This window comes from Neophocaena asiaeorientalis, unplaced genomic scaffold, assembly GCF_003031525.2.
Source record: "Neophocaena asiaeorientalis asiaeorientalis breed wild unplaced genomic scaffold, Neophocaena_asiaeorientalis_V1.1 scaffold43, whole genome shotgun sequence".
NCBI lineage: Eukaryota > Metazoa > Chordata > Mammalia > Artiodactyla > Phocoenidae > Neophocaena > Neophocaena asiaeorientalis.
Window position 1 is genome coordinate 5,702,378 of NW_020173674.1, and position 12,855 is coordinate 5,715,232.

The 12,855-nt window shown below is 52.8% G+C and overlaps 2 protein-coding genes across 2 annotated transcripts in view; one reads left to right on the forward strand and one right to left on the reverse strand.

Annotated features, from left to right (window-relative positions):
* Window positions 1-1,416: 1,416 nt before the first annotated feature.
* CUNH11orf86 (chromosome unknown C11orf86 homolog) lies at window positions 1,417-2,857 on the reverse strand. Its single transcript, XM_024749315.1, has 2 exons — window positions 2,550-2,857; window positions 1,417-1,986 (listed from the first exon to the last, which is right to left on the reverse strand). Exons 1-2 carry the CDS (start codon window positions 2,817-2,819, stop codon window positions 1,888-1,890), a joined length of 369 nt encoding a protein of 122 aa, XP_024605083.1. The 5' UTR covers window positions 2,820-2,857; the 3' UTR covers window positions 1,417-1,887.
* A 9,835-nt stretch (window positions 2,858-12,692) lies between these two features.
* PC (pyruvate carboxylase) overlaps window positions 12,693-12,855 on the forward strand; it is a 102,228-nt gene continuing 102,065 nt past the window's right edge. Inside the window, exon 1 of the mRNA XM_024749153.1 lies at window positions 12,693-12,707. The gene's annotated coding sequence lies outside the window, so the exon portion shown is untranslated. The remainder of the gene's footprint in view (window positions 12,708-12,855) is intronic.

Genomic DNA, 12,855 nt, shown 5'->3' on the forward strand with positions numbered 1-12,855 from the left:
AGTCTCTTAAGGCCTAGGCCCAGAAGTCCCAGAACATTATTTCTACTGCATTCTATTGGTCAAAGCAGGTTTCCGGGCTTACCCAGATTCAAGGGCAAGTAGAATACATAGAATACTCCTCTTGTTGGGAGATGTGGCAACAATGCCAAAGGGCACGCTTCATGGGAGGGATGGTTGCTGCTGTCTTTGGAAACAAGCTAACAGAGTGTGTGTGTGTGTGTGTTTTGGCGAAGGCCTCTGCTAGAGGCTCCGGAAATGTGCTCCCTGATGATGGTGTTGCTGACGAGGCTGAGGTAGGAAAGGCTCCACCCGAGTGGAGCTCAGCCATCAACTAGCTGACCCTGGGCCAGTTCCTCATTCACTCAACAACTACCTACTACGTGCCAGGCCCCGAGCGAGGCACTGGGGTCCCAGTGGTGAGCAAGCCGGGTCCCTGTGGAACTGGCCATCCTGTGGATGACAAAAGCTTATAACTGGACACACTTGTCACAGAGTGTGACAAGTAGAAGGAGACCAGCAAGGAGATGGGCTGGAGAATCCCTGGGGACAAAAGAGGCCAGGATGAGCCTGGAGGGCAGAGACCCAGAGGATGACCCCTCCTGGGCCTCAGTTTCCTCCTCTGGACATCAAGAGGGTTTGTCAGAGCCATGGACTCAAACTATGTTCCCTGGAGTCCTAGCATCTCCCAGAGGCACCGCAGGGGCTACTGCAGGGGATACTGCAGAGGGGGCTGAGCAGGGGGCATCTAAAATTTGTGACTAATTGGGTTGGAAGCTTCCAGGGATCTCCCACAGTCTCGGTGCCAAGCCAGACGTCCTGGTCTCGTCCTGGTCTCATCCCGGTGACTGTCTGGGACAAAATTTTCCCAGGACCTCTCCTGTTCCTGAATGGCTCTGCCAGGGTCCTGGGTTCTGGGGAAATAGGGAACCTCCCCTTTGTCCATTGGGCCCTCAGGTCCCCCTACCACCACAGAACAGACCCTCCACCAGGATGCTTGCAGCTGCTCCCTTACCTTTGACCTTGGGTCTGCTTGAGCTGGGAGAGCCCCAGGGACCCCAAATGAGGTGCCAGTGTCTCTCAAAGAGCTCAGGCTCTTTGGGGTCCCACCCTCCCCTCTGTGTGGCCCCGGGTGGGCCCCTTGCCCTCTCTGATCCTCTGGGTAAGTCCTGCCTCATGGGGGTAAGCACAAAGGCAAGGAGCTGGTGAGATCCAGGCCCTCTGACGCTGGCTTGAGATCAGCACAGGGAGAACCAGAGAAGTGCCAGGAGACGCCCAGCCTCCTGGGGACCTGCCCCTTGTGCTTCTGCCCCATGATCTGGGAAGCTCTGGACCCCACCTGCCCCCAGGGGGTTGGGAGAGGACTGGGGGCGAGTTAGTCAATAGGAAAACCACTTACTTCAGTTCAGCAACTTTTATTCCTGTGTTCAACGCAGTGTTGGGCATTGGGTAGGGGCGGGGCCAGAGATGCCAAAGAGAATAATCCCCTCCCGCCTCTGGGCCTCAGTTTTTCTCGCACAGGGAGGGAAGGTTTCCTCTGTTTCCTTCATGGGGAGGCTGTGAGGACAGTGACAATACACGACAAGACATAGTCCTTGCCCTGGAGATGGGCTCACCCTCTGGGAGGGAGGCCCATGCCCTGCCCACCACTAGCAGCTGGCAAGAAGGGCGGCTGGGGCCCTGTGACCAGGTGATGCGCCAGAGGCTCTCAGCCACGGGTCTGGCTTCACTGAGCTCTGTCCTGGTGACAGAGGCCTCAACGGGCCACGTAAGGAAGGGGAACAGTCCACGCAGAGGAGGTCACTCCATTCATAGTCCAGAGGGCCACGAAGAGGTAGGTCGTGCCATCTCCTCCAGGTGCAGCGAGGACCCACACCGCTGCTTGCATCCTTAGCTGGTGGTACCCGGCGAGGGCTGTGGGGAGGCCGGCTGGCTCAGGGTCACGCTGGGGAAGCTGGTGACAAAGCTCTCCCACCTTCTCCTTATCTTCTGCAAGACAGGAGGGGCTGAGATCAGGGCCCGGGTCTCTGGACTGGGTGGTGGGCTTCAGGTGCTGTTCCACCTACAGCCACGAGGTGGTGGTAGACCCCAGAGACAGAAGCATGGCTCACTAGCCACCCTTCCTCCTAGAGGAAGCCGGCAGCTCCCACCCAGGGGGGCCGGATCACCCCCTTTTCCGGGGGAGAGGGGAGCACAAGACGTAACCCTGGGGAAGTTGTACTGGCTGATCTCTTGCCTCCAGCAAAATCCACCCATCCAGCACGCTGACAGATTGATCATCTCGGAACAACTCTGACCGTATCACCCACCCGCTCTAAAACCTTCCCTGACTCCCCAGTGCCTATGGGATAAATCCCAAAGGCCTTCAGGGCCCCCTGAAATACAGTTCTTGGATATCTCTCTCTCCAGCCCCTTCCCCAGACAGCTCTGTTATCTTTTTGATCTACAGCCCCATACATTTCTGCCTCTGAGACTTTGCTGCCCTGGGTCCTGCTCCTGGGGACGTCCCCCTCCCCTCTAGCACTCCTCCATCCACCAACCCTCAGCCAAACCTGTTGATATTGCCTCAGCCACCACTGGCTGCCTTCTTGCTGGGCTTGGATCAGCTGCTCTGTGTCCCCCAGGCTCCCTGGCAGTTGCTCCTGCCCGGGGGCGTCCAGCCTTTCTGGGCCTCCGTCTGAGGACCTGGACTTCTCACGACCCTGTCTGAGGCTCAGCGCCCGGCGCAGTTGGCCTGCCAGGGGCCTCCCGCAGGGCTCCTGGAGCTTGCTATAAGAGGACCGTGGTCCTCGCAAGGACTGGCTGCGTAGCCCTGTCCCCATGGTTCTGGAGGCTGCAGGCACAGGACTGCTCCAGCCCCTTGGCGAGCCCCTGGCCTTCTGAGATGGCCTGGTGCCTCCACTCACCTGACAGGAGCTCACTTGGGGACAAAGGTTGGTGCTGCTGAGGTGGCCGTTGTAAACCAAAGGGCGGGTGGAGAGGCGGTGTTGTGGGTGACTCAGGGATGCTTGACCTCGGTGGCCTGCCCTCCTCTTCCTCCTCCAGGCAGCCTTCACTGACCACCCCACCCCAAAGATCTTGCCCTCCCCTGAACTCCTGTAGTCCTGGCTGTCCAGACTCGTTTCGTTGACAGAACAGATGGCTCAACAGCAAAACAGAGACAGGCTTTTAAGAAACAGGACAGCTCCAACCTAGAACTGTCAAATTCACAGAGACAGAAGGGAACATGGCGGTTGCCAGGGCCTGGGGGGAATGGCAAGTTGCTTAATGGCTATAGAGTTTCAGTTCTGCAAGGTGAGAGACTTCTGGAGGTTGGTTGTACAACAATGTGAACATATATAACGCTACTGAATTGTACATGTAAAAATGGCTAAGATGGTACATTTTATGTTTCTGTATTTTTTTTTGCTACAATTGGAAATTTAAAAAAAGAAAGAAAGAAAAAAGAAACAGGATAGTTCTAGGCTGGAAGTTAGGAGACTTGGGTTTTTTCCAGGCCTAGCTCTGCCCCTAATTTTCCAGCACAGAATAGGGTTAAGCGCTCAGGCTCTGAGGACCAGCTGCTGCTGGGTAAACCTCGGTTCCATCCCCCGCAGCTACGTGACGCTGGGTGCCTTCTCCCTTGGTTTCCTTGTCTAAAACAGAGACAGATAACTCACGTGTTGTCGTGAGGACTAAATGTGATGATGCTATGCCCAGCAGAGGGCTTGGCATGCAGCAAGCGCTCAGTAAAAGTGAGTTGGTGGCATTCAGTATTTGAGGCAAATCCTTTTTCCTCTTGGTCAGTCTTCTCGTCTGTAAAATGGGTTGTTGTGAGCATCAAATGAAATCATGAATGTGGACGCCTCTAAAGGCAAGACTACCAGCAGCAGCTCTTTCTCCCAAGTCAGGGGAAAGAGAAAGGTACTTGGGCTGGGCCAGCCGATCCTCAGAATCCTAGAATTTGAGAGTTTAAAGGGAGCTCCCGCATCTGAGAAACAAAAACACACTCCTTTTTGTTTTAATCACTATTTTTTGAGCTTTTATTTTTTACTGGTTCTGGAGCTAATTCCTTCCTATATTTCATTTAAACCTCATGACAGTGCTATGAGGTATACATCATTACCTTCATTTTATAGATCCCCATTTTGTAGATGGGGCAAACTGAAGCTCAGAGAGATTAAGCATGCCCAGCAAGTGGCAGAGCTGGGACTCCCGCCCTGGTCAGAGTGGCTTTAGAGCCCGTGTTTCAACCACTCTGCTCTCGTGTCCTGGTGTTGGTGGCAGAGGTGGGACTGGAAGCTGGGCGTCCTGCTTCCTCTGTGTCTGGGGTGCCGCACGAGGTGCCCTGTCTGGGGTCAGGGAAGTGCTGGCTGCAACTCTTGGCTCACCCCAGACTCCTCTGCGCCTGGTCTTGCTTTTTTTCCTCTCTCAGAATTTCTAGGCCTTCCTTGGGTTCAGGATCTCTTAATATCTGTCAGGCTCACCTCCCAGCCAGAGGAGCCAAGGCAGGGCCAGTGTGAAGAGGAGAATGGAGAAAAGGGACCCTGACCCTCTGTCCCAGCCTGTCCCAGAGGTGGATTATGACCATTATTCCAACCCTGACCACACGTTTAATGCCTGATCCATGTGCCAACCCTGACCTTGGTTAAAAAGCAACAAAACCATTACACAGTCTTCAACGCCTTCACTCAGGCACAGTTAAGTCAAATCCCCACTCTCATCCAAGTCTGAGCTGGGAAGAGCTTGCTGACGCCTCACGGGCCTCTGAGATGTGTCAGGGTGAATCACTCGTTCTTGTGTCATGCCTGTAGCTGCCGTATACCCTCTTGCCAAGCGTGTAATCTTACAACAATTCCCCAGATCCGTAAATCTGTGGAGGACCAGGAGAAAATATGTGTTCTTTTCCTTCCCTCCCCACTGCCTCCCTGCCTTTGTCACCGGGGGTGGTGGTGAGGGTTCTTACCTTTCCAGACCCTGCTGGGTGACAGCTCCCCTGGAAGCCTGCCCAACCCCTCAGCCTGGGTTAGGGAGGCAGTCCCCTGTCCAGCCCACCCAGTACACACAGTAGCAGAAGTCACCCCAGGATGCCTTTCCCCGCCACACTGGTGTCCCTTGATGGCTAGGACAACATCTCTTTCATCTCTGTCCCCAGGACATGACATAGTAAATGCTTGGGCTTAAATATTGGAGACTATTACGTGTCTATTGCTGTGTAACAGAATACCCCAAAACGCAGTGGCTTAAGGCAGCACTCATGTATAACCTCAGAGTTTCTGTGGGTCTGGGATCCAGGCACAGCTTAACGGGGTCCTCTGGCTCAGGGTCCCTTGCAGGCTTCAGTCAGAAGGCTGTTAGTCACCTCCAGGTTTGACCGGGGGTGGATCTGCTTCCAAGGTTGTTGGCAGGACCTGCTTCCTCGCAGGTTGTTGCCGTGAGGGTCTCAGTTTCTTGTTGATTGTTGGCTGTTCCCAAGGGCAACTCACGTCATGGGGGCTGGCTTCAGTTGGAGCCGGCAAGAGAGTGCGAGAGATGGCAGGCGGGCAGAAGCCAGAGTCTTTGGGGAACTTAACCTCAGAAGTGACCTCCCATCACTTTTGCCATCACTGTTCCTCCAAGGCGAGTCACCAGGTCCAGTCGGCACCCAAGGGAGGGGACGCACAAGGGCGTGAACACCAGGAGGCAGGATCTTTGCGGGTCAACGCGGAGGCAGCTTACCCGTGAGACCTGGGTCCCAAGCCCATCAGACTGCCCGAGCCGAAAGCCTTGCACGTTTATGGGACACCTACGTGCTTTGAGTGAGCAGCTTAACCTCACGTGCCTATAGTTACTCAGCTATAAAATGGGGATAATATTTTATTTCATCAAATCTAAGATGACCTCGATAGAAAGATAACATTATTTTATACACCAGTAAGAAAGAATATCCACTGCCCATTCATTGGAAGATGCAGCCCCATTTCAGAACTTGAAGTGTGGCAGGGGGGAATGTACGTCTTAAAATTAATGAAACACACAGTGTTTATTTCCTAAGGTGATCTGAGACTTAAATGACTGGTACTATTTAAGGTTATTGTGAGGCTTAGATGTACGGAAGGCTGCAAACTGGGGCAGGCTGCCCAGACGTTCCATTTATTGATTTATTTATTCATTCATTCATTTATTTATATATGGCTGCATTGGGTCTCTGTTGCTGCGTGCAGGCTTTCTCTAGTTGTGGCGAGCGGGGGCTACTCTTCGTTGCAGTTCATGGGCTTCTCACTGCGGCGGCTGCTTAGTAGCTGTGGCGCACGGGCTTAGCTGCTCCGCGGCATGTGGGATCTTCCCGGACCAGGGCTTGAACCTCTGTGCCCTACATTGGCAGGCGGATTCTTAACCACTGCTCCTCCACCAGGGAAGCCCGAGATGTTACTTTTTATTAGTGAGCCAATGAAATTAATCCACACCTACACACTGTGGGCAAGATCTTGTTTTGATGATGTCTAGGCTAGAAGTGAGGCCAAGGGGAGCAGGATAGAATCTCCACCCCCAGAAAAGGAGGGATTCTCATGTATATCAAGCAAGGCACCTTAAAACAGACACCAAGTGCTGAGGCTGCACGGAAGAGAACGGGAGACCCCCATCTGTCTTGGAGGTGGTTAGCATCTGGGCAGGCTCCCTGGAGGAGGTGGTGTTGGAGCCCAGCATTGAGGGCAGGGAGGACGGTTGCAGTAGAGATAGAGGTAGGATCCTGTGGGTGACCAAAGCCTGGGAACACAAAGGGTTGCCCTTGGGTGGGAGAAAAATCTGGAAAGGTAGACTGAAGCCTGCTCTTCCTTCCAGAGCCTGGAAGAGGAATCTGAGCTTGGGAGACAAGGGGGATGGGGTGTGCCCTCCACTCCAGGAGCCTTACCTCTGTGATTGCATTTCACCCTCACACTCTCTGGAGCTTAGCCCCATTTTTCAGATGAAATAACAGAAGCTCAGAGGGGTGAAGCAACTTGCCCAAGGAGACACAGTCAGTAGTGGGCCTTGAATGCAGCCCCACAGAGTCAGGCCAGCAAACAGAGTCCTCAGCAAATGAGTGTTCCACCCCCAGACCCCACTCCTCACCCCGGTCTCATGCACCCTACACGATGGTCAGACAGAACCATTAGCTTAAGGTTAATGCCACTAGAGTTTTCCTTGAAAATATGATATGCCCACCATCAATGAGGCAAGGGGCTCATGTGTGAGTGTTTCAACTAATAATTTATCTCTTTGCCTGAGCAGCTCTTATAATACAGTACATTTTGGGGGAACTAGTTCTTTTTTTGCTGTATGCGGGCCTCTCACTGTTGTGGCCTCTCCCGTTGCGGAGCACAGGCTCCGGACGCGCAGGCTCAGCGGCCATGGCTCACGGGCCCAGCCGCTCCGTGACATGTGGGATCTTCCCGGACCGGGGCACGAACCCGTGTCCCCTGCATCAGCAGGCGGACTCTCAACCACTGCGCCACCAGGGAAGCCCAGAACTAGCTCTATTACTTCAGAACAATGATCCATTGTTTTGGTTTTCATTTCCCAAAGGAAGCTAGAATGCCAGGCTGTCAGGTTCAGCAAGAGATTCTGGTCAACTTATCACTTGTAGAAATCAAACAAAGGGAACAATAAATAGTAATAATGCTATTGATTGTAAGAGCTCCCACGTTCTGAGCACTCAGGCTGTGCCGGGCGTTGTGCTTAGGGCTTCCTGTATTCAGTCCTGATAGCACTCTGAGGAATCGGGGGAGGATTGTTCTCAGTCTAGACAAAGCGTGTATCAGTAATTGCAGGGTCCTAGAACTGGCAACGCAGATGCTCTTGCCTTTTTTTCAAATATGCAGGACCTGATGACTATCAGCGGTGGGTCTGCCCCTTCTCCTGTCTGAGCCTATTACCTCATCGGTAAAATGGGCCTGAGCGGGTCTAGCCAGGGTGCCCCAAGGTTTCCTTTGTTAAAAAAACACCAGTCACTGGGCCCCATCAAAACCCCTTGCATATACAGGTCTGGGCAGGGCCCTGAAAAGCTGTCTGCACAATCACATCCCAGGAGATCTGTCTCTTGTGGGAAATCTTGGAAACAATTTGCTCAAGGCCCTTCCACCTCTGAGGACTGTGATCTTAGGACTCAAATTTCAAACCAAAGCTCTTCCTTTGAAATCTGAATTCTAAACATTCTTGTCTTCTCTTTCCCAACAAGGTGGCCAGTGGAGCAGAAAGAGCACAGCCTGGGGGGGGTCAGTGGACTGGAGGTCCAGTTCCAGCTCTGCCCCTGACTAGCTATGTGATCCAGAGAGGAAGTCATTTCCTTTCTCTGAGCCTCAGTGTCCACACCTGCAAAATGGGTACAGCATACCTGCCCAGGGATGTTGGGAGGTCTAGAGGAGCTATAGCTCAGAGCTGGGAGGAGGATCTTACCCTCCTCTGCCTCAACCTGTGGGCAGAGGCCTTGATATGGACCTGGGGAAGTGCTGAGACTGTGATCTGCTAGACCAATGCCCACCTTGGCAGGTGGAAGGTCTGACCGACTTGTAGAGATGCCATGATGGGATGGGCTTGTGTATGGAGGAGTCACCCCAAAAGACTGGGTGGAGTGGCCTGGACCCCTCGAGGATGTGGGGGGAGGGAAACATATCAAAAAGAGCAGAAGAGCTACTCCTGAACCATCCCCACCCCATCACACACCGTGAGGGTCCCCTGCTGCTTAGAATGGAGACACAACCCCAGCCTGCAGAGAAGGGCTGTCGTGGCCATTCTTCAGTCAGTGAGTGGGTGCGTTCATCACAGCCTAGTGCCCTGCCCTGTGTTTCCATCGATAAGGGTTTATCCTGAGGTCTCACCAGCAGTTAGGCTATCTGCGGCTCAGCTCGAACTGCCAGAATTTTGTTAATTAAAAAAAAAAGTGATTTTTCTTGTGTCATCTCAGGACAGGGGTTCTGGGAAATCTAGGTTGTCCTTGTGAGATCCTCAGGGCAAACCTGGCCTTCCAAATTGTAAACACAAGAGTGGTGGGCTGTTTCTGGGTTTATAGTGACTGCTACAGTATGAGGGTTCATGGCTTTGTCTGTGAGTCCCCATCCACTCAGATGCTTCTGCTTACCCAAGCCTTCTCAGCGCCAACTGCTCTTGGCCTGCCCCACAGCTCCCTCTCAGGCTGCACTTCCTGAACTTACTAGCAATCTATCCTCACTGACCCTCTCCATGCCTTGACCCCCTGATGCCCTCCCCCAGCTTTGCTTGGGCCATGTATGGGATCCATTTTTACCAATATATTTACCTGATTAACTCTTGATTTATGCATGTATGTATGTATATATGTATGTATCTATCTATCTGTCGACTTTCCCTCCTCCAGGAAGCCCTCCAAGTCCCCTCTCATGGGGAAAGGGACCCCTCCTTGGACTCCCATAGCACTCTGGCCATTATCTCTAGCACAGCACCACACTGTTTTGAAGTGGAGTGCTTTGAGGTCTGTGTGCCCTCACTGGTCTGGGAGCAGCTTGGGGATGGGGAAAATACCTCATTTTCACCGTATCTCTATTGGGTGCTGCTGAGGGGGCTGCAGAGTGAAGGGATCACATCTGTCCCCACCACCCCATTTTCCTTCCTGGCCCAGTTGACACCTCCCTCCTCCGAATTTACTCCTTCCTATCCGATCGATTGTGCCTGCTTCTCCTTAACTTTCCCCTTCCCCTTAAATGTGGTACCCTGCAGACCCCTCTCCCTATCGGACTCGGCTCAGCTTCCGAGGTAGTCCCATCCACTCCACAGCTTCAACCACTAAGTGTGGGCTGATGACTCCCATTCCTTCATTTGCCAACTATATATTAAGCATCTACCATGTGCCAAACTCAACTTTTGTAGAGGTGATGTTCAAGTGTGGGGAAGGGACAGGAGTACAGAAGATAAACAGACAAAAACCAAGAACTCTCCAAAAAGTGACAGCTACTAAGAAGCAATAAGGCAGACATAGTCCCAGCCTAACAGGAGCCCTGAGCTGCTCTGCAGCTGCCCCTGGCCCACTCCCTCCCGACAGAGCCCTGCTGCCCAGCCTATGCCTCTCCTGGCTGGCCCTCCACAGGCTGGTCTCAGCCTGTCTGTCCTGCCTCCCCTTCCCTTGCATCTCCCAGAAACTCAGCCACGTTCCCCAACCTTCCCGGGCCTCGAGAGTCAATTTCACAAGTTGGGGCCTGTTTAAAAAATAAATAAATTAAATAGAAAGATTCCTGGGCCCCACCCCATGAATCAGGATCCACAGGGGCCTGAGGTCCGGGAATCCATTTTGTTTTTAAAGAGTCCCAGGGGATTCCTCTTATCAGGGAAGTCTGGGTAATAACTTCTCTAGGAATCTCAGTGGGTCTCAACGCTGACCCACATTAGAACAATTTGGAGAGCTTCTAAAACTAGCAATGCAATGCAATGCAATGCAGGGGATTCCATTCGCCAGAGACAGACTTAAGTGGTATTCTACTGATGATTCTAAGACCTCTGAGTTGGTGGTTCATATGTATAAGAACCATGGGGGAGGAGTGGGGCTCAAGAATCTGTGTTTCCAATCAGTACCTTGTCCCAAGGAGATCCTGTCACTAGTATTACAGAAGCCCACGCTGAGAAATGCCTTTTCTAGCCACACTAGACTCCTCATCTCAGCTTTTTCTTGGGCAGTTTTCTCTGTCTGGGGTGGAATACCCCTCCCAGCTTTGTCCTCCTGGAGGACTCGGCCTGGAGGTAGGACAGAGCCTGGATGGAGAGATGTCTTGTTTCCTAGCCAAACTTCAACTAATTTATGTGGCTGAGCTAATTGTCCAAAATCCATACTACTTTTGTTCACAGCAGTCCATCTTTTAGTTCTCAATTAGTTTCTTTGTTCAGACCTCCACCTGGTGGTGTTGATATGGGATTCACCTGAACCTGCGTGGAGCCACCTGCCCTCTGCTCCAGACTCAGGATTTCACAGGGACCAGCCAGGACTCAGCTGATGTTCCCCGAAAACTGGGTTCACCTCTTGGTGGGTGTTGAGCCAAAAGATACAACCAAGCCAGAGATCAGGAGAAGGAAGGATTTATTACTTGCAGCAAGTAAGGAGAACACCGGGGACTTTTTCCAAAGCAGTGTCTCCCCAAACAGCAAAATTGGGGAAGTTTTAAGCTAAAGGTATATGCATGTTCATGAAGGGGCTTGAGCAGAGGAGAACACAGCATAGAATTGGGGCAAAGGTTGACAGGTTCCAGTGGACCTGGTGGTTGAGAACCTTGGTGGGGGAAGGTGTTAAGTTCTGCAAAATAGCTCAAGAAAGTGCTTCAGGCCAATCTTTATCATTGAAACAGAACTGAAAGTTTACAACTGATTTATTATCTTTGCTATTGTTACTTCTCTTGCCTGATAACAGTGTTTGTTCCCTTACGATCATTATTACTGAGACCTGTTCAGGGCAAGAACTGTGGTCAGGTGAGCTCTATGATGTGATGGTAGAGGCTGTTTTTTTTCACGTGCGTCTCCGGCATAGCACCAGGCCCATAGTAGGTGCTCAAGGGATGCTTGTTAATTGAATGAATACCTGAATCTGGAAAACTGGAATTTTAATCCTTGTTCTGGTACTAAAATAGCTGTGTTGGACTGACCCAGGTTGGAGTTCAGCCAGATATGTGGAAGGAAGGACAAAGAAATTTGTCCAAAGGACAAACAAAATGGACACAACACAGAGAAGAGAATGCAGTTGTAATATCTCTCCATACTCAATCATCACATTTTAGTTTGAAAGATGTTCTCATAGTTCTTGATTCTCCCAACTGTCTAGAAGCAGGTTATTTTTCTCCATGCCTTGATTATCATCTGATGTACCTTATATTTTATTTTATCGTCTTTCTTCTCTCACTGGGAGGCAGAAATTTTGGTTTATTTTGGTCACTCCTGCATCTCCTGGTTGGCACAGAGCCCAATTTCTGAAGCTTTCCGTTCAACCAAGCCTTCTAAACCCTCTAGGTCCTGAGTGGCCTCTATTTACAGATTAGGAAACTGAGGCTCAGAGAGGTGAGGTTGCTTGTCCAGGGTCACACGGAAACTCCTGCCCGTCACCCCCACAGCTGCTAAAAGACAATCACGTAAACCCGTCTGGCACAAGCGCCATTTCCTTCTTCCTGCCCTTTGCAAACCCTTTTTCCTCCGACCTCTTCTCCACCCACTAGCGTGCACCTGAGTCTACCCGGATTCCTGAGCCCACCCGGATCCCTGAGCCCGAGGGCTATCTGTTGTGCTTGGGGTTTTGAGAGACACGTGCTACCCGGGTGAATGAATCGCACGTCCCCACCCCCGCCAACAGCCAATCACAGCCTGTCAGAGCCTGGCCACTTCCGCCTATTGCGGGCCGCGTCTGGGGCCTTGCGGCCCACGTGGGGCTCTGGAGACCAGGGAGTAGGTGGTGGTGAGCCAGGGGCGGGCTCCCCCAGCCTCGTCACCAATCCAGGGGCCTGCCGGGGACGGGAGGGGCGGGGCTGATGTGGGGCGCCAAGGCTTAAACGTGACGGGCAGGGGGGCGTAGGGAGGAGTCCCGGGCAGGGGAACGGTGAGTGACAGAGGAGGCTGTCCAGTAACAGGAGGGGTTGGGCTGTCTGAGCCAATAGGAAGTCCGTAAGGCGGGACTGGGACCGCAGCAAGTTCGGTTGCGCGGAGACCGCAGCTGTTCCCTGTCAGTGGAGGCAGCGGCGGTAGAGGCAACTTGCGGCAGCAGCGAGGAGGTGAGTGCCGGCGACGCTGTGCATTTTCCTCTTCCCGCAGCGGGTCGGAGCGGGTGGGCGTGCGCCGGCGCTGCCGCGGGGGACGCTTATGTAAGGGTCGCGCGCGCCAAGGCGGCGCCAGCTCCACGAGTGACGGCTGGAGGAGACG

Coding starts and splice junctions, on each gene's coding strand:
- CUNH11orf86 (XM_024749315.1), bottom strand. CDS start 2,819: ATGGGGACAGGGCTACGCAGCCAGTCCTTGCGAGGACCACGGTCCTCT. Junction 1,987..2,549: donor GGCTGAGGCAATATCAACAG/GTTTGGCTGAGG, acceptor CCTGTCTTGCAG/AAGATAAGGAGAAGGTGGGA.